This window comes from Chenopodium quinoa, unplaced genomic scaffold (assembly GCF_001683475.1).
Source record: "Chenopodium quinoa cultivar QQ74 unplaced genomic scaffold, ASM168347v1, whole genome shotgun sequence".
Classification (NCBI taxonomy): Eukaryota; Viridiplantae; Streptophyta; class Magnoliopsida; order Caryophyllales; family Amaranthaceae; genus Chenopodium; species Chenopodium quinoa.
The window spans coordinates 795,831-815,083 of NW_018745675.1; the positions used below are offsets into that span (position 1 = coordinate 795,831).

The window sequence follows — 19,253 nt, forward strand, 5'->3', positions numbered from 1 at the left end:
TGGCTCTTGAAAACAAGTCCCATGAGGTTAGAAAACCCTCAATTCCTAGTCCACAAACTCAATGCCCAAAAAATCAAGTACATACAAAAGAAAAGAATCATAAGAAAAATCAACTAAAACCAACGAAATAAAGGAAGTACAGAAATAAAAGTATTGAGAACTCAAGTTGCCTCCTAAGAAGCGCTTCTTTATGAGGTCACTAGCTTGACCATGCGAAATTATCATTAAGGGGGTCGATTAAGGTCCATAGGATCAAGCCTCATGCATTCGATTAAACGAACTTCATCCTTGCAAGAATAGTTCTTTAAACCATGGTCATTGACCATGAACTTATGATCACCCGTCTCTAACTCAAAAGAACCATAAGGAGTAGACTTTAAAATCACGAAAGGCCCCGACCATTTGGATTTAAGCTTTTCGAGAAACAAATGAAGCTTAGAATTGAATAACAACACCTTGTCTCCAACCTTAAAGCTCTTGTTTCTTATGTGTTGGTGATGCCATTTCTTGGTCTTCTCCTTATATAGCCTTGAGTTCTTATAGGCATCATATCTAAGCTCTTCAAGTTCATTGAGCTTAAGAAATCTCTTCTCACCGGGCAATAACATATCCATGTTAAGTTCTTTGATAACCCACCAAGCTTTATACTCCAACTCAACCGGCAAATGAAAAGCCTTTTCATAGATTGACAGATAGGGGGTTGTACATATTGGAGTCTTGTACACCGTCCGTAGGGCCCAAAGTGTGTCATAAAGCTTGAGGGACCAATCCTTCCTAGATTTGTTCATCATCCTTTCAAGAGGATTCTTGATCTCTCTTTATGTCACCTCCACTTGCCCTTGAGTTTGAGGATGATAAGGTAGACTTACTTTGTGATGAACTCCATACCTCTAAGAAAAGCTTCAAGTTGCTTCTTGGGAAAGTGAGAACCACCATCACTAATTTACACCTTAGGAACCCTAAAACGTGGAAAGATGATCTTCTTGAGAAGCTTAAGCATAACCTTATGATCATTGGTAGGGGAAGGTATGGCTTTAATCCACTTAGTCACATAATCAACTGCTACCAAGATGTATAAATTCCCGCATGAAGAAATAAAAGGCCTAAAAAAGTTGACATCCGAAACATCAAAAGGCTTAACTTTGAAAATGTTTTGTTGAGACATTTCATCTCTTTTGGTAATGCCACAACTTCTTTGGCACTTATCACATCTAGAAACAAACTTGTGAGCATCCTTATGCATCGTTGGCCACCAAAAGAGGGATTAAGAAATCTTTTCCACCATCTAGTCAACTACCCCATGTCCTCCACATGGCAACGAGTGGCAATGCTCTAGAACTCTTTCAATTTCATGGTCTGAAACACATTTCCAGAAAAGGCCATCCCCACACTGTTTAAACCAGTAAGGGTCATTCTAAAAGTATCTCTTCACTTCATTGAAAAACATCTTCTTTTGTTGAGAACTTAACTTTAGGGGAATGACTCTATAATTAAGATAGTAGGCGATATCCGCATACCATGGGCTACATGTTGAAGCTATAGCCATAAGAGTTTCAAATCCCATCTCCTCATTGATTAGTACATCCTCCTTGTTCTCAAAAGGAAGCCTAGACAAATGATCTGCCACATAGTTCTCCGCTCCTTTCTTATCTCTAATCTCCATTTCAAAATCATGAAGCAAAAGAACCCAGTGGATCAGGCATGACTTTGCTTCCTTCTTGGTCCTGAGATAGCGAACCACTATATGATTCGTGTACATAATCACTTTAGAGAAAATAAATACGGACGTAAACTTGTCCATGGGAAACATAACCGCAAGAATTTGCTTCTCCGTTGTTGTGTAATTCTTTTAAGCTTCATCAAGAGTTTTACTTGCATAGTAGATGACATAAGATCTTCCTTCTTTCTTTTGCCCAAGCACCACACCTACTACTAAATCACTCGCATTGCACATTAGCTTAAAAGGCAAGCTCCAATTCGAAGCTTGCATAATGGAGCGAACCGCTATATGATTTGTGTACATAATCACTTTGGAGCAAATAAGATACGACTAATGTTTTCCATGGCAAATACAACCGCAAGAATTTCCTTCTGTATCGTTGTGTAATTCTTTTAAGCTTCATCAAGAGTTTTACTTGCATAGTATATGACATAAGATCTTCCTTCTATCTTTTTCCCAGGCACTGCACCTACTGCAAAATCACTCGCATTGTACATTAGCTAAAAAGGCAAGCTCTAATCTGGAGCTTGCACAACAGGAGAGGAAATAACAGCTTCCTTGAGCTTCTAAAATGCCTCAAGACAAGCCACACTAAAGACAAATTAAACATCTTTTTTTAGTACTTCGGTCAAAGGTTTGGCGATTAATTAAAAAGCTTTGATAAACCTTCGGTAAAAACCGACATGCCCTAGAAAAGCTCTCACTCCCGTAATGGATGTAAAAGGGGACAACTTTGCAATAATCGAAACTTTGGCTGAATCAACCTCAATGGCCTTCTTTGACAATTTATGGCCTAGGACAATGCCCTCATCAACCATAAAATGACATTTTTCCCAATTTAAAACCAAACTCGTCTATCGACACCTTTTCAAAACTTTTTGAAGATTGTAAATACAAATGTAAAAAGATGAGCCACCAACACTAAAATCATCCATAAAAACTTCAATCTCATTTTCAATCATCTCGGAAAAAATGGAATTCATGCATCGTTGGAATGGTGAGGGAGCATTGCATAATCTGAATGGCATTCTTCGGTATGTGAATGTCCCATATGGATATGTGAAAGTAGTGTTCTCTTGGTCACTTGGATGGATACGAATTTGGAAAAATCTAGAATACCCATCTAAGAAACAAAAGAAAGCATGGTGTGAGAGTCTTTAAATGGGAGGGGGAAATGATCCTTCTTTGTATTGTTGTTCAATCTCTTATAGTCAATACACCTTCTCCACCCAGTCACCGTCAAGGTGGAGATCTCCTCTCCTCCTTCACCCTTGACGATGGTCATTCCACCTTTCAATGGAACCACGTGAATCGGGCTAACCCAATTAACAATCGGAGATACATAAAAAATGCCTGCTTCACGCAATTTTAAAATTTCCTTCTTGACAACCTCTTGGAGATTGGGGTTCAACCTACTTTAAAGTTCAATTGAGGTGGATTGATCATATTCAAGATGAATACTATGCATGCACACAGCGGAGCTAATACACTTGATATCGTCAATACTATATGATTTGGGTAAAAATACCCATGTCAGGTGGCCCAATCAGAATGGGACACGTGTCACGCCAAGACAGGTCCAATAAAGGCCACTAACCAGTTGATACGTGGCACTCCAAATCAGCAAGGGGAAAAGACGTCCCTTAGGGCCTAATTCCCTACACAACAATCAAAGGTCAGGCGGCCTCATGATGACCCCATAGTCATCGAGTGCAAAGTCGCCACTTGTGATTCGCCTAGGTCAATCTTTTAGGAAGTAATGGAAAAAAGAAGCATGGAACATGATCCAATTGGAATTCTGCACCGAAGCTCTACCCGAATGGATGACATCCGGGATTATTTTGTAGACGGCACTTTGTCGGATAGCCCTTCAAAAGCGGCAGCGTCGAAATAATGAGCTTTAAGTTTCGAGATCTATAAAGGGGAAATCTTCAAAAAGCGTTACCTCTAGTCGTTGCTAAAGTGTGTCACTCTTGAAAAAGGAATAGAGGTTCTAGAGGATCTGCACTCAGGCTTTTGTGCATCACATATAGGCGGCAGAACACTAGAAAAAAGGTCAGGCAGTAAGGCTACTTTTGGCCCACTCTTGAGGCAGACGCCATCGAAATAGTGAAGAAATGTGACAAGTGCCAGAGATTTGGCTGGCTCATAAATCGTCCGGCTATTGACCTGATGGCGATCTACAGCCTGGTTCCATTTGCAAAGTGGGGCATGGACATCTTATGTCCTTATACGCCTACCTCAGGCGGAAGAAGATACATTCTGGTGGCTGTAGATTACTTCATCAAATGGGTAGAGGTAGAGGCAGTCAAAGGCATTACGACAAAGGACGTCATCTCCTTCATTTGGAGAAACATCACGAGCTTATTGGAAGATCAAGGGATCTCACATTGTTTCGCATCAATCGGCCATCCCCAAGCAAATGGTCAAGTTGAAGCTTTCAACAAACTGGTCTCAGACGGTATCAAGAAGAGAATTTAAAGGCCTGACGGTCTATGGGCGGATGAGTTGCATCATGTCCTATGGGCCATCAGAACAACTGAAAAGGGGACAACCGGTGAAACCCTATTTCTCATGACATACGGCACTAAAGCCGTCCTGCCAATTGAACTTTATGAGCCAACACTCTGAATCATGCTCTATGATGAAGAGGCAAATTGGGAGGTCATGCGACTAGCATCGGATACACTCACGGAGCGCAGGGGCAATGCCGCCTTGTGGCATGAGATTTACCGTCTAAGAATGACAAGAGCCTAAAACAAAAGAGTGCATAAACGACCATTGAAAGTCGGGGATTTTGTGCTACAAAAAATGGAGGCAACCGGCAGGGCCAATGAGCAGGGGAAGCTAACTCCTAATTGGGAGGGCCCTTACCGAATTTTCGATGAAGTTAGAGGCGGCACCTACCGCCTGGAAACTCCAGACAGCAGGCAGCTAGCCAGAACTTGGAATGTAGACAACTTGAAAAACTACTACTTCTAAAACTTGTAATCTTTTATACTTTTGTAAATACAGTATTAATGAAAGAATGCTTTATTAAATTTTGTTCTGTACAAAGCCCTGACTGTATACTACACAACCGGGCAAATTTTGAGGCCAAAGGCCAGATTCTCTTAATTTTTGTATATTGTAATTTTGTTTGTGTAATGCATGACCGGGCAAACTTTGAGGCCAAAGGCCAGATTTTATCTAAAACCAACCGCCTGCTCCAACATGAGCATGCAGTCAGGGCTAGAGAACATCTCCCATTTGGGTGGACATTGTTCTACCAAAATGTACAAACGACTAAAAATCGGTTTTCCAAGTTAAAATTGTCGTTAGAATATGGAATTGAAATCGAGAGACCTCATGTTGTTCCCAAGTGACACAGACGGTTCCCGAAATCTCGATCAAAGATACACGACTTTTGCTCAAAAGCATCACAGCCGGTCTCTCGCCAACCAGTTCACCTAAGAAATATGTAAAGGTAGAGATACAGCCGCATGACGCTCTAAAGAAGCGTAAGCGGCCACTCAAAGGCACCCAACCGGTTATCAACCCAAGGTAACTATTAAAATTGACTAACACAACCTCATGTTGCCCCAAAGTGGCGCAATCGGTATTCATGGTCTGGTTCAGGTTAAATCGGTCCTCACTCAAAGGCACTACAGCCGGTTAGAGGCCACTTGTTTCCTATCAAACGCCTAAGAATGATTACCCGAAGGGTATCAAACTGTCGAATATGCGATGAGCATTAGCAAGTACCATATGCTATCCCTACTTAGCCATTTCAGCAACTCTCAAAATGGTCAAGAGACCGCCTGTTTATTCTCTAGATGCTCGTTTGGATGGCTACTTGCTTAGAGTAGGGCAGCTACCACACACACAACCGTCCAGGGGCAAGGAAGCTCATACATCTGGGATATTACATACAAATCAGATGCAAAAATTGAAGCTACAAAAAACTGAAGCAAAACGGCGAAAATTGAAATTGAGAGACATTAAATAGAAATAAAGCCGACTTAGCCGGCAAATGTATAAATTGGCTTATAGCAAAAATAAATTGTTAACCGGACCTATGTCTGGGAAAAGAAAAAAGATACATGCGAATACACGACACGCAGGCCGAAGAGTAAAATTAACAAAGTTCAAGATTGAGTCGGGTCTCTGACGGTGGCTTCAGGAGTAGGAGGGGCAATGGTCTCCTCAGCCTGGACCTCTTCATTTTTCAGCTCGGGCATCTTCATCCCCATCTGCACCCATTTCCTCCTACATAGCCTCGATCACCTTCCCAGCCCATACATCATAAGGCTCCGATGCCGGCTGGTACGTTTCCTTGGCCAAAATGGCCAAATCGTGTTTATAGGCTAGTTCCCAAACGGCATATTCCGCATCCGGATGTACGAGGGACAAAGCCATTTGCATGCGGTTTTCGCAGTCTTGCTCATTCTGCTCCACGAGCCGGCTTTGTTCAGCTTCCAAGGTGGCTTTGAAGTTCTGATTGATTGAAGCATCATCCTTCTTCAAGAGAAAATTCTTAGTCATTAGCGAGGAGCTTTCCTTCTTCGTCGCCTCAAAGAGCTTGAGGGACTCCGCCGCCTTCTTCACCTCCTCTTCAGCGTTTTCTTTCTCCGCCCGAAGGTTATGAAATTTTGTTCAGGCTTCATCAAGGGACTTTTGAAGCTTTTTGATGGAGTCCGCCTGTTGCATGATTATGATTTTAGTTTCTAAGTCATGCACAATCATGGAATATTGAGCAACGTTATGGGCCTTAGACGCCTCTCGTTTAGCTCGTCTTACCTCCTCTTGCTTCCTGCCATAGGCTCTCTTCAACCATCCACGCGCAGCATGGACTGCAAAAGCACAACCAGGGTTAGAAGATCAAATGGTTTAATACCTTTGAAATATTCAGTTGGAAGAACATACCTCAGCCAGGCTGACCATGACCTAGTTCGCATTCAAGGTGTTGATCCCCAGGATCGCCTCCTTCTCCTCTTTCGGAATGGCCTTCAACATGGCCCTGGCGTACTGTTGTACATCCGGCCAGCGAGGGGAGAGATCTACATCAGAAAGAGATGGTGAGAAAGGTACATACACCCCTCCTATAGATTGCCGGCTGGAGTTGGGAGTGTGACTTGACCCGCATGGGCTTGCCAAGCAAAGAGGGGTTGAAGGGATCTATTGTACCTTGAGAGATAGGTTGAGAGTCCTGATTACCCTCAACTAGCTTCAATGCGCCAGAAGCTCTAGGCGCCGCAACTTCCTTGGATGCCTCTGGGACATTGGGCTGCCTGAAGGTGAGATCGAACCCCAGGCAAGTGTTTTTTACGCTCTTTTCCCCAATTGTAAGACGGCTGGGGATCGCCTGTGAGGAGGCTTTTCGAGCCTTGTTAGAGACGGCACCCTCAGCTCCCGGTCGAGGCCGAATCAACTTGGTTAGAGAGCGAGGCGCCTTGCTCCCATCCCAAGTCTAAAGCAGACATAATGGTCAGCTGATACATACCTACAAAAAATACAAAGGACTAAGGTGGCAGGAGTGTATACCTTGTTTTTGCCACCTGAGCAGCTTTTTTCTTCTTTGCATTCTCCTTGCGGATTTCAGCGGCTGACTTTGCAGGGGTCTTGTGTCGAGGCAACATTGTAAAGGCGTTTACTGCAGAAAATAAACCGTCTGAATAGGTTCTTCCAGTCTGACCACTTAGACGGTTTATCCAACGCCATCAAATACTGGGGATAACTGGTCAGAGTATACCAAGCTCTCCACCCGCCTGGGCTCCGGCTCAAATAGTGCATATATATGAGCGAAGGCCTCCCAGCCGGGGTTCAGGCCCTACATCTCGCAGGCGGCGATGTAGCTTAGAATGTTAACCCAAGAATTAGGGGTTAACTGCCATACGCCCATGGCGTAACCTTTTAAGATGACCTTTATGGTGTCGTGTAGAGGGAAGCGGAGACCGGCTAGAAAAGTCTTCATGGTTGTCTTCCAAGGCAATTATTCCCATTTCAGGCGGTACTCGAATAGTGTACCCCTCTCCTAGAGGCCGCATGAGGAAAAAATCCCCTAAGTTCCTCTCATGCTAGCGCGGTCCTTAGTTGAGACTTGGATGAGGAGGGGATTACCCTTATTATTCCAAGTGGGTCTCTCTTCCTCCTCGCTATCAACAACCGGTGTAAGATAGCTGCTGCTACTGCTGTGATGAGAGTTTGATGTAGAAGCGGTTTCCCCGCTGCTCTCATACCAAGAAGATTTTTCCTTCTCAGCTCTAGAGATATAGGCGGAATTTTCGCCGCCTCTATTATCGGACCCCAGGATTCCATCATTAAGGGTGCTTGGGGTACCTCTTGGGGATTCCCTTGTCATCTTAGCCTGGTTTGTTTCAGGTGGCAATTCTTTGGAGCTTTCTATTTTATACTCTGGATTCACTGCCGTTTTCTAGTAAGAGACATTGTGTCGTGCACAGAGATAGAGACGGTCAGATTGGGAGATGAACAAGGGGAATCCCAGAACCTAGAGGCGGCTCCCCCAGTCTTAGACTCAGCCTTTCTAGGGGTCTGTTTGCCCTCTAAATCGTGGTGTGCCGGGTGTGTGTTTGGTAAGTCCATTCACATTTAAAACCAAAGAAAGAAGAAAGAGAAAAAGACAAACAAGATACATGAAAGAGCTAAAGGGGGTAGAGACGGTACCTCAAAAGTAAGCTGGAAAACTAAAAGGTGTTGACCGGCTGGTAAAGCACGCAGAATTCAGTGGATGGCTTGTAAGGGGCACAGGCGTTTGACCGTGTGTACCCTCTGAGAAGAGTAAGCATTTTGAACACTGAAATAACTAAGGCACAAACGGTAAATCCATATGTGCCTTTGCAAGTAATGGTGATTGGTCACAAACCCCTCAAGTGGTGCTGACCGACTATCTCAGTCAAAAACCGGATGAGTAGGGAGAAGTCAGACGGTTGTATAAGCGAGACAACCGGAATCAGAGCTCTTTTTTTCTCGAAAAGTTTCTCAAAATTTTCAAAAGTGTGAAATGAGAGGATGGGGGTTTCTATTTATAAAGAAACTCAGAAGGCGAACCGTCGCCTCCTCATTTCAAAATTCAAATTAAAAAAAAAATAAAAAAATGGAGGGAAGGAGACGAATCGTCCCCTTCCTAGATTGGGACACGTGTCACAGGTGCCACGTGGCAAGTCACATGACGCTTGTGAGGGGCAAATATTTGGGGTAAAATTACCCTATGCCACATGGCTCAATGTCATACTGACACGTGTTAGCCTCAGAGATGCCCAAAGGGATCTAATTGGATTTTGACATGCGACACAGTAACCCTAATAGGGGAATCGATCTCCTTCTACTATAAATAAAGGAAAGTCCTCATTTATTACACATTCATGCACAATCATAAATACCGAGCAATATTAATTGCAGAATCTCCCGGAATTCGAGAGATTATTTACTTTCCGCATTCTTACTCACTCAGACGTATTCTAACTGGATCGTCGGAGGCAAAACGCCAACTAACCAGAGTCTCCGTGCATTTGCAGGTATAGGCAGTCGGCTACTAGTTCTGGTGTTGTAACTCTCCCATAGGACACATCAAAAAACCCCAAAACAAAGTGCATACGGATGTACTCTTGAGAAACATGATTTATTTGAATCATGGCACAAAGCTCAAGTAATCTATCAAGGTTCTTAATAGGATCTTAACTTGGAGAACCCGAAAATTGTTCCACTTGTACCATTCTAGGTTATTGACGATGAATGGTAAAATTAGTTTCTGTGACGGGTAGCAAAATCCCTTCTGTGAGTTCAGAATCCTCAGGGTTTCCAAACTCACGAAACAAAATACCATCTTATTTTCCTGCCGTAGCCTCACTTTGAGAACTCGAAGACCAAGAATGAATCTCACTCTCAACAATAACACCTAGACCTCGCCCCTCTTCTTGATAAAGCCTACGGACTTGTCTCAAAGTACGGTCGATCTTGGTTAATGTAATGTGTGGGTGGTCCTTGAGACCTACTTAGCATCAACCAAAGCTAAGTAAACAATTAGCAATGACTAGCAAGAGAGTAAATGAACAAAAACGAAAAGCACCAAATCCAATAACAACAAAATATGAGTGCAAAACTAGTCGTTTCCCAGCAACGACGCAAAAAATTTGATCGCTTGATAATAGGTCATGTCTACTATCCTAAATAAAAACAAAAATTTATATTCCTAACCTTACTCTATTGTGTTCACACTAGATAGTGGCAAGCTAGGGTCGAACCACATGGAAACGGGGCATTGCACAATCTATGTGAAATTAAGAATCTATTGCAAGTAACAGGTGGTATTTTGATTGTTTTTGTGAATTTCAATGATCAATTTAACTGCTAGAAAGATTAAAGTAAGCAAATCAAGAAAGTTCAAATTAGAACCACTAAAATAAGGATGGAAAACTAGATTTGAGAGAAATATGATCAAAACACTAGGGAGAGGGGGTTCCAATCATGACCAACTAAGACAATAATGATAATCAACATGGATTCATGCCAAGGAATACAAATTATACTCAAGTATTTCATTCTCATGCAATTACTCAAGCAAATTGATGAAATAGATAAAAACTAACCTAGATCATTCCCATGCATCTAATTTAGAACTCAAATATTAGAATTAAAGGTGCACATCAATAACTCTAAGAAATTGAAGAACAAAATCATCAACTTAAGGCTAAATCCAATCATTCATCAAAATAATCCCAATCAATCATGAACTTAACCCCCTTCCCTAGCTAGATATCTAAGCTAGAGAGGAGAACATAGCCATCATAACTACACTAATCATGGATTCAATCTTAACAAAGCTAAACATGATTCAAATTCAAAGGAAAAACCAATCAAACAAGTAAAATCAAAGAAATGGATGGAAATTAACACTACCAAAAACAATTAAACCAAACGAAAGGTAAGAGTAAAGAGATTACTATTATGAAGCTTGATTGATGAAGAAAACATGAAATACTTGCATTGAATTGAAGAAATCTTGATTACAAAGATGAAACTTGAAGATTAAGAAACTTTCTCGCTCTAAAATACTGGAGTTTCTCTCCCTACAAAGTTCTAATTATAATTGAAAATAGGACAATAATAAAATTCAAGAAAAAGTCTATTTATAGTGCCTAATAAACCAGAAATAACGAACTAAGGAGAGCCGTCTCAAATAATGATGCGCCTCTCCAATCTGGGTACGAAGTTGCAAAACCCACGAAGCCGCACCCGCGGCCTTCTATGTCGCGCCTACGTTATTATGTGTCGCACCTGCGGATGAGTGGGGAGAGCCCTCTCCAAGGGCGTGGCCAACCTTCTACAATTTCAAAAGATGAGCTCCAATTCATCATGTCTGGCTCGCGGCTCCTTGCAGAGCTACACGCCCTCTCTCTTGATTATCTCCTCCTCATCCTTAGCCCCATTAGCTCCTTTAACTCCATCAAAGAGTTCCAAAAACCTTTAAAATCAACAATGAAAAATATAAAACAAAAGAAAAGATAAAAGAAGAGGAAATTCAAGAGATAGAACAAAAATAACCAAAACAAGGGTAAAAAACGGCTAGAGAAGGCGCAAACAAGTGACAAATGGGGGAAAATCATTAATAAAAAGGGCTAAATAGTGGCATAAATGCAACTCATCAAAATTACCCACACTTGCCGCTTGCTTGTCCTCAAGCATAGCTTAGAGAAAAGAGAAAAAGCAAACACTACAAAGACTAACATAACATGGCAAGGCTTATGAAAACCAATCAAGTTTTAGGGTGAAAAATGCTCCATTCGGACTCAAAAGAAAAGACAAGCGCCACAGAATACTCACCTTTCTTAATTAAACAAGGGAAATATGTTGAAAAATTGGTGGCAATTCCTAAGTGAAGCAAAAGAGTGGAAAACTCTTAAAAACAAACTTAAGAAAACAACCATATCTCAAACAAACAACCATCAATTCAATTCCATTACATTACCACACTTATTCAAGGAAAAAAAACTTCAAAGATTTCTCTTTTTTTTCATTTTTTTTCATTAACTCTTATTTGGTGTCCTTGCCTTTTTTTTAACTATGGACGACTTTTTGTATGAAACTCCATGTGATTTTCTTGAATTGCATTCTTCTATTAAAATTTTTCTTGCATATTCATATTCAAGCTCAGCTTTCAATTCCTTACTTAAACCAATTCTCAAAGTGCTTCTTGTTCATATTTAACATGCTCAAAACACAAACCTCACATGCCAAATGCTTCACTAACTAAAAGGGTTGGTAAAACATAGGTCGTTAGGTTTGTAATGTGGTTAAGACAAGAAAGGGAAACATTAGGCTCAAATTGGTTAGCAAGTAGGTTGATGCCAAAAAGAAAATTAAATTTGTAATTAAACAAAAAGAAATATAAACAAAAATGAGAAAAGGTGCGCGTTTCCTCCCCTAAAGTTTCTTAGTCACGATCTTGGAAACTAGAAGACAACACAAGGATTAAGACATGCATAATCAAGAATCCTAAAATGCCGCACAACAAAATGATGAAAGCTACAATAATTTAAACCTTATAAGGGATGAAAAGTAAGCAAATAACCACTAAAGGGCTTCAAATCCACTCTAGGGAGAAACTCCATCTTACTACTTTCATGTGGATTAAGGTTTCAAACGTCCTCAGTAGTTCTTAACCTTGCTACCTTAGCTTAAAATTTGTCTAACTCAACCAAAAGCACTCTCAAACCGTGTATTCCATCATCAACTAGGAAGAAACAAGCATTCTAAGATATATTATCAAAGCAATCGATTCCTAATGTATGAGAAAATTCCAAAACATATTCATTTCATCTTTCCATAGTCATGTTTGTCACAAAAAGGAAAACAAAACAAAAGAAGGAGGAAGAAATCAAAAAGGTTCACAAACGAGGCATATAAATCCTATGAATTCCCGATCGTCATACAATGATCGTTCAATATCAACATCAATGATCCTAGGTTCCTTCGAACCAAATGTAAACAACCCCGAACCATTCAACTTATTCCTAAACTAACCTAAACTAAGCACACCAAAAGAAAGTAAAACAATGAAGGAAAGATCTCACCCAAATGTTTCTTGAAGACAAATAAAGCAACCTTATAATTTACCATGGCTCCATATGTTGCTTCCAAAGCTCTTCAAGGCTATAAAAGAGAGAGACAAAACAAAAACTCTAACTATACAAAGAAAAAGGTTAGAAAGAAAGAGAAAGAGAATCTACAAACTCAAACTTTGGGCACAACCAACTACCCAAACTCAACTCATTATCCAATCATCATCATCATTCAATCAAGAAATCATTGACCAACAAGAAACAAAAGCAACGCTACCAAACACTTATCATCAACACCCAACAACAACACAAAAACACAAATCCCTTTATTATTTCCATGAGTCATTGGTGCCTTCCCCCACCCAAAAACACTCCCTTTTAACTCAAACTCCCCCCCCCCACACTAGATAAGAGCATCGTCCGCGATGCTTCGCATGCAAATAAAATGAAAGGGATGGACCAACAAAAGGAGGAGGGGAAAACAAACAAACTAAGGAAGAAACTATTGGCCATAGGGTCGGCATCACCATCATCCCCATTCTAACTATCATATGAAAAGCCCGAAGTGGGGCCATAGGGTTCCCAACCTCTAGTGTAATCGAGAGGCCACCCATAATGACCCTTGAAAATGTCTAGTTTGGATGCGGTTAATTAGTCAAATGATTCGGGTTAAACTAAAGGCAAAGGGTGAGAGGGATCAACGTAGGGGTAGTTAGGGTCACCCCTATAATCGCTTCCACTAAAAACTCGGTAGTCATAATGGCCGGACTCATCAGGGAACTCGCGTCTTGGGACATTGGGGTCCGAGGGATCCGCAAAAATGGGTACGTAGATAGGTTGGTTGTCACCCCTCCAACATGGCACAAGCCCTTGTTGAGCCGGCACATATGGATAGTTAACCGGAGGAGTGACATACCCTCTACGCACACTAGCATCAAAAAAGGCATTTGTTTGGAAGAAATTTTGTTGTGAGAAGGAAAACATACCTTGCTTTCTAAGTTGCATGCTCTCCATTTTTGCTCGCACATCTCTTTTTTGTAGTCATGTTGTTAGTAGTCTTGTTGGTGTTGTTGTTGTTGTTGACGTCTCCTTCTTTCTTGGTGTTGACGTTGTTGTTGTTATTTTTTTTTTTTTTTTTGTTGCTGTTGAATAGGAGGAACCACCTCCACCTCATCTTTATCTTCTTCCTCATTACCACCCTCTTCATCATCTCCATCATCCTCCATTCTTGCACGCGGGAGGGTGCCCGAACCCTTTCTTACCCACCATGGGTGATTAACTCCTTCCCTAGTAAAGGAAGTGAACTCCGACTTGGGGACGAGACAATGATGCACAAGGGAGACAAACATGCTCCACGTCCTTCCCTTATCCTCCATGTCCCCAATAAACATCATGGTTTTCAAATGGTTAATAACAAACTAAATGTCACTTCCATCACTCTTCCCAACGGGGGTGCAAGAAAGTAACTTATCCTTATGCCCCAACTTTTCCGCCAACCTTGTGATCATTCCACCACAATGAATCTTCCTTGTTTTCGTCGTCGAAAGAATAGCCTCAATACAATTGGTGAAGAGATAACCAAATTCACCCTATGGTCCAAATCGGCCGAGTAGCAAGCCACAAAACCTGGATTTCCTTCGCAGTTATCTTACCCAAGTCTTACTTGTTGAATATTATGTACCCTAGAATTCGGTGTAGAAGTTGAAGAGCGGGGTGCATGATCTAACTATCCAAGGACTACTTAGCATTGAAGTTATCCATTCTTGAGATACTCTTCCACCACGCAAGGGTGTTATAATCATGTACAACCTCACGCTCGGGAAAGAAAAGGTTGGCATCGAGGTTAAGGTCGAGGAATTAATTAAATTGCAAAGATTCATGGTTTCTTTCTTGTTGAAAGTTGGAAGGAGATGGAAAGGTCTTTGTCTCCGGTTGCATGACATTCAAAGGAGGCTAGAAATTCAAGGGTAGGTTCAATATGCATTGGCCACAAAGGAGCCTGTCCTCAAATTGTTGAATAAAAACCAACAATCCTCATCTATGCATAGTTTGGTTGGTGTTGCTTGGTGGTAGATCTTGGTGGGTCGGATTTTTCTAGATAATAAGTTGTCGAATATGGGTTTATAGTGTTTATGAAATTTGAGTGGTAGCAAAGGTGGTGGTGGTTCCTTAATGTTTTGAGGAGTTTGAGAAGTGGAACTTTGAGGCTCCTTCCCTCTCTTTCTCTACTTTGAACCAATCACCATATTCACAATCACCAAAATTCTATCAACACCGCTCCAATTACAAGTAACAATCCTACTTACTACACAAAACCTTCACAATTCACACACTCCATAATCCACCAAACAACACATATCAATTAGGATAAACCACCAACAATCACAGATATCAACCGACAAACAACAAAAACAAAGAATTATCAACATATTTGAACACAAACTACCATTCATACATCAAAGTTCACCAAAGAAATCCACAAGGAGAACAAATTTAATCAGCAAAGCAATTTCTCAAAATTCAAATAAAACTAGAGAGGAAGTCATTATACCAAATTTTTCGGGGTTTTTGGAGTCCTTCGAGAGAGAGTTACAATTCCAAGAATGCGCGTCGACTGTCTGTACTTGCAAAACCATGGAAACTCCGGTTCACCGGAGTTCCACCTCCGACAATCAAGTTAGAATGTGTCCGGATGTATAAAAGTGTGGAATATCAAGTTTTTTCTCTCGGATTCTGAGAGAATTCTGCAATTAATATTGCACGGGATTTTTGTGTGTATCTATGAATGTGCAATAAATGAGGATTTTCCTCTATTTATAGTGTAAGGGGATCAGTTCTCCTTTCATGGGTTAGAGTGCCACGTGTCACGAGAGGATTAGTTGTTTTAAGACCCCTCTGAGGTCGACACGTGTCAGCACACGATTGGTCCACGTGGACTGGTATTTTTACACTAAACGCCAACAATATGTGATCAAAATAAACTCCAACTAGCCTCAAGAACATGAACCCCAAGCAAGTTTCGAGATTTACCAATGTAGAACCCATGAAAAATTCGGACCCAAATTGATGTGAGAATGATGAAAATAATGAAATTGATGTATTTTGATGGAAATTTCTAAGAAATTGAGGGTAATTAAATGGGTTTTGATGATGCGTTTGAGAGGTTAGGGTGTGAGGGAAAGGGGAATGTCAAAGAGAGAAACAAAGGGAGGTCGAAAATAGGGGGAAAATAAAAAGAATGGCTGCTCGAAGTCAAAATAACCAAGTTATGAAACCCAGTTTGCCGCGCCCGCGAGTTAAACTACCGCGCCTTCTCCTGGTGCACGGTGAGACATATCCAGAAACTTGAGGGATAATTTTTAAAACTCTGTTCGTGCCCTCTCCTCTCTTAGCTGCGCCCGTGGGTTCTTTGAGACAGCTCTCCCTAGGCGCGGGCTGGACTTTAAGCCTTAAGACCTAAATTTTGACCTTTTCTTCTTTCATAACTCAATCTTGGCTCTTTAAAGCAATTCCCTTGAGGTTAGAATACCCTCTATTCCTAGTCCACATAATCAATGCCCAAGAGTTCAAGTACTTACAAAACAAAAGCCAAAGAATGTAAGATAAGAACCATAAGAAAAATCAAATAAAACCGACCAAATAGAGGAAATAAAGAAATAAAAGAGTTGAGAACTGGGGTTGCCTCCCGAGAAGCGCTTCTTTATAAGTTCACTAGCTTGACCATGAGAAATTATCAATAAGGGGGTGGCTTAAAATCCATAGGATCAAGCCTCATGCATTCGATCAAACGAACTTCATCCTTGCAAGAATATTTCTTTAAACCATGGCCATTGACCATGAACTTATGATCACCCGCCTCTAACTCAAAAGAATCATAAGGAGTACTCTTTGAAATCACGAAAGGCCCCGACCATTTGGATTTAAGATTTCGGGGAAAAAATGAAGCTTAGAATTGAATAACAACACCTTGTCTGCAACCTTAAAGCTCTTGTTTCTTATCTGTTGGTCATGCCATTTCTTGGTCCTCTCCTTATATAGCCTTGAATTCTCATAGGCATCATATCTAAGCTCTTCAAGATCATTGAGCTTAAGCAATCTCTTCTCACCGGCCTATGACATATTCGTGTTAAGCTCTTTGATAACCCACTAAGCATTATGCTCCAACTCAACCGCCAAATGACAAGCCTTCCCATAGACCAACTAATAAGGAGTTATACAAATTTGAGTCTTTTACGCCGTCCGTAGGGCCCAAAGTGTGTCATCAATCTTGAGGGACTAATCCTTCCTAGATTTGTTCACCATCCATGCAAGAAGATTCTTGATCTCTCTATTTGAGACCTCCACTTGCCCTTGAGTTTGAGAATGATAAGGTAGACCAACTTTGTGATGAACTCCATACCTCTTGAGAAGAGCTTCAAGTTGCTTCTTGGCGAAGTGGCAACCTCCATCACTAATTACCACCCTAGGAACCCCAAACCATGGAAAGATGATCTTCTTGAGAAGCTTAAACACAACCTTATGATAATTTGTAGGGGAAAGTATGGCTTCAATTCACTTAGTCACATAATCAACCTCTACCAAGATGTATAACTTCCCACATGAAGAAACAAAAGGCCCTATCAAGTCGAAACCCCAAACATCAAACGGCTCAACTTCCAAAATGTTTTGTTGAGACATTTCATCTCTTTTAGTTATGCCACCACTTCTTTGGCACTTATTACATCTAAACACAAACTTGTGAGCATCCTTATGCATCTCTGGCCACCATAAGAAAGATTGAGAAATATTTGCCACCATCTTGTCAACTCCCCCATGTTCTCCACATGGCAACGAGTGGAAATGCCCAAGAACTCCTTCAATTTCATGGACCGGAACAAATTTCCGAAAAAGGCCATCTCCATACTGTTTAAACAAGTAAGGGCCATTCCAAAAGTATCTCCTCACTTCTTTGAAAAACCTCTTCTTTTGTTGAGAAGAGAACTCCGGGGGAATGACTCCATAAGCAAGATAGTTGGGGATATCTACATACCATGGGCTAGATGTTAAAGCTATAGCCATAAGAGTTTCAAACCCCATCTCCTCATTGACTGGTACATCCTCCTTGTTCTAAAAAAGAAGCCTAGACAAATGATCCACCACATAGTTCTCTGCTCCTTTCTTATCTCTCACCTCCATGTCAAAATCTTGAAGCGAAAAAACCCAAGGGATGAGGCGTGGCTTAGCTTCCTTCTTGGTCATGAGATAACGAACCGCTATATGATCCGTGTACACAATCACTTTGGAGCAAATAATATAGGACCTTAACTTGTCAATGGCAAACACAACCGAAAGCATTTCCTTCTCCGGCGTTGTGTAATTCTTTTGAGCATCATCAAGAGTTCTACTTGCATAGAAGATGACATAAGATCTTCCTTCTTTCTTTTTACTAAGCACCGCACCTACTGCAAAATCACTGGCATCGCACATTAGCTCAAAAGGCAAGCTCCAATCCGGAGCATGCACAACGGGAGATGAAATGAGAGCTTCGTTGAGCTTTTGAATCGCCTCAAGACATGCCTCATTAAAGCCAAATAAAACATCTTTCTTGAGTAATTCGTTCAATGAAATGGCGATTGATGAAAAATCTTTGATAAACCTCCGGTAAAAACCGGCATGCCCTAGAAAAGCTCTCACTCTCGTAATGGATGTAGTAGGGGGCAACTTTGCAATCATTGAAACTTTGGCCGGATTAACCTCAATGCTTTTCTTTGACACTTTATGGCCTAGGGCAATGCTCTCCTCAACCATAAAATGACATTTTTCCCAATTCAAAACCAAACTCGTCTCTTGCCACATTGCAAAAAAAGATTATAAAGACAAATGTCAAAAGACGAGCCACCAACACTAAAATCATCCATGAAAACTTCAATCTCATTTTCAAGCATCTCGGAAAAATTAGAAGTCATGCATCATTGGAATGTTGAGGGAGCATTGCATAACCCGAATGGCATTCTTCGGTATGTGAATGTTCCATATGGACATGTGAAACCAGTATTCTCTTGGTCACTTGGATAGATAGGGATTTGGAGAAATCTGGAATACCCAAACAAGAAACAAAAGAAATCATGGTGAGAAAGTCTTTCCAACATTTGGTCCATAAATGGGAGGGGGAAATGATCCTTCTTTGTAATTTAGTTCAATCTCCTATAGTAAATATACATTCTCCACCCGGTCACCGTCCGGGTGGAGATTACCTCTCCTCCTTCACCCTTGACGATAGTCATTCCACCTTTCTTTGGAATCACATGAATTGGGCCAACCCACTTGCTATCAGGGATAGCATAAATAATGCTTGCTTCACGCAATTTCAAAAATTTCCTTATTGACAACTTCTTGGAGGTTGGGGTTCAACATCCGTTGAGGTTCAATCGAGAAGGATTGATCATCTTCAAGATGAGTACGGTGCATGCACAAAGAGGGGCTAATACCCTTGATAA

At 41.1% G+C, this 19,253-nt stretch overlaps 1 protein-coding gene across 1 annotated transcript; it reads right to left on the reverse strand.

Annotated features, from left to right (window-relative positions):
- Window positions 1-224: 224 nt before the first annotated feature.
- LOC110717285 lies at window positions 225-791 on the reverse strand. Its single transcript, XM_021895939.1, has one exon. The coding sequence runs from the start codon at window positions 789-791 to the stop codon at window positions 225-227; it is 567 nt and encodes a 188-aa protein (XP_021751631.1).
- Window positions 792-19,253: the final 18,462 nt, after the last annotated feature.

What these genes read in the sequence shown, in the direction of transcription:
- LOC110717285 (XM_021895939.1), bottom strand. Translation starts at nt 791, where the DNA reads ATGATGAACAAATCTAGGAAGGATTGGTCCCTCAAGCTTTATGACACA.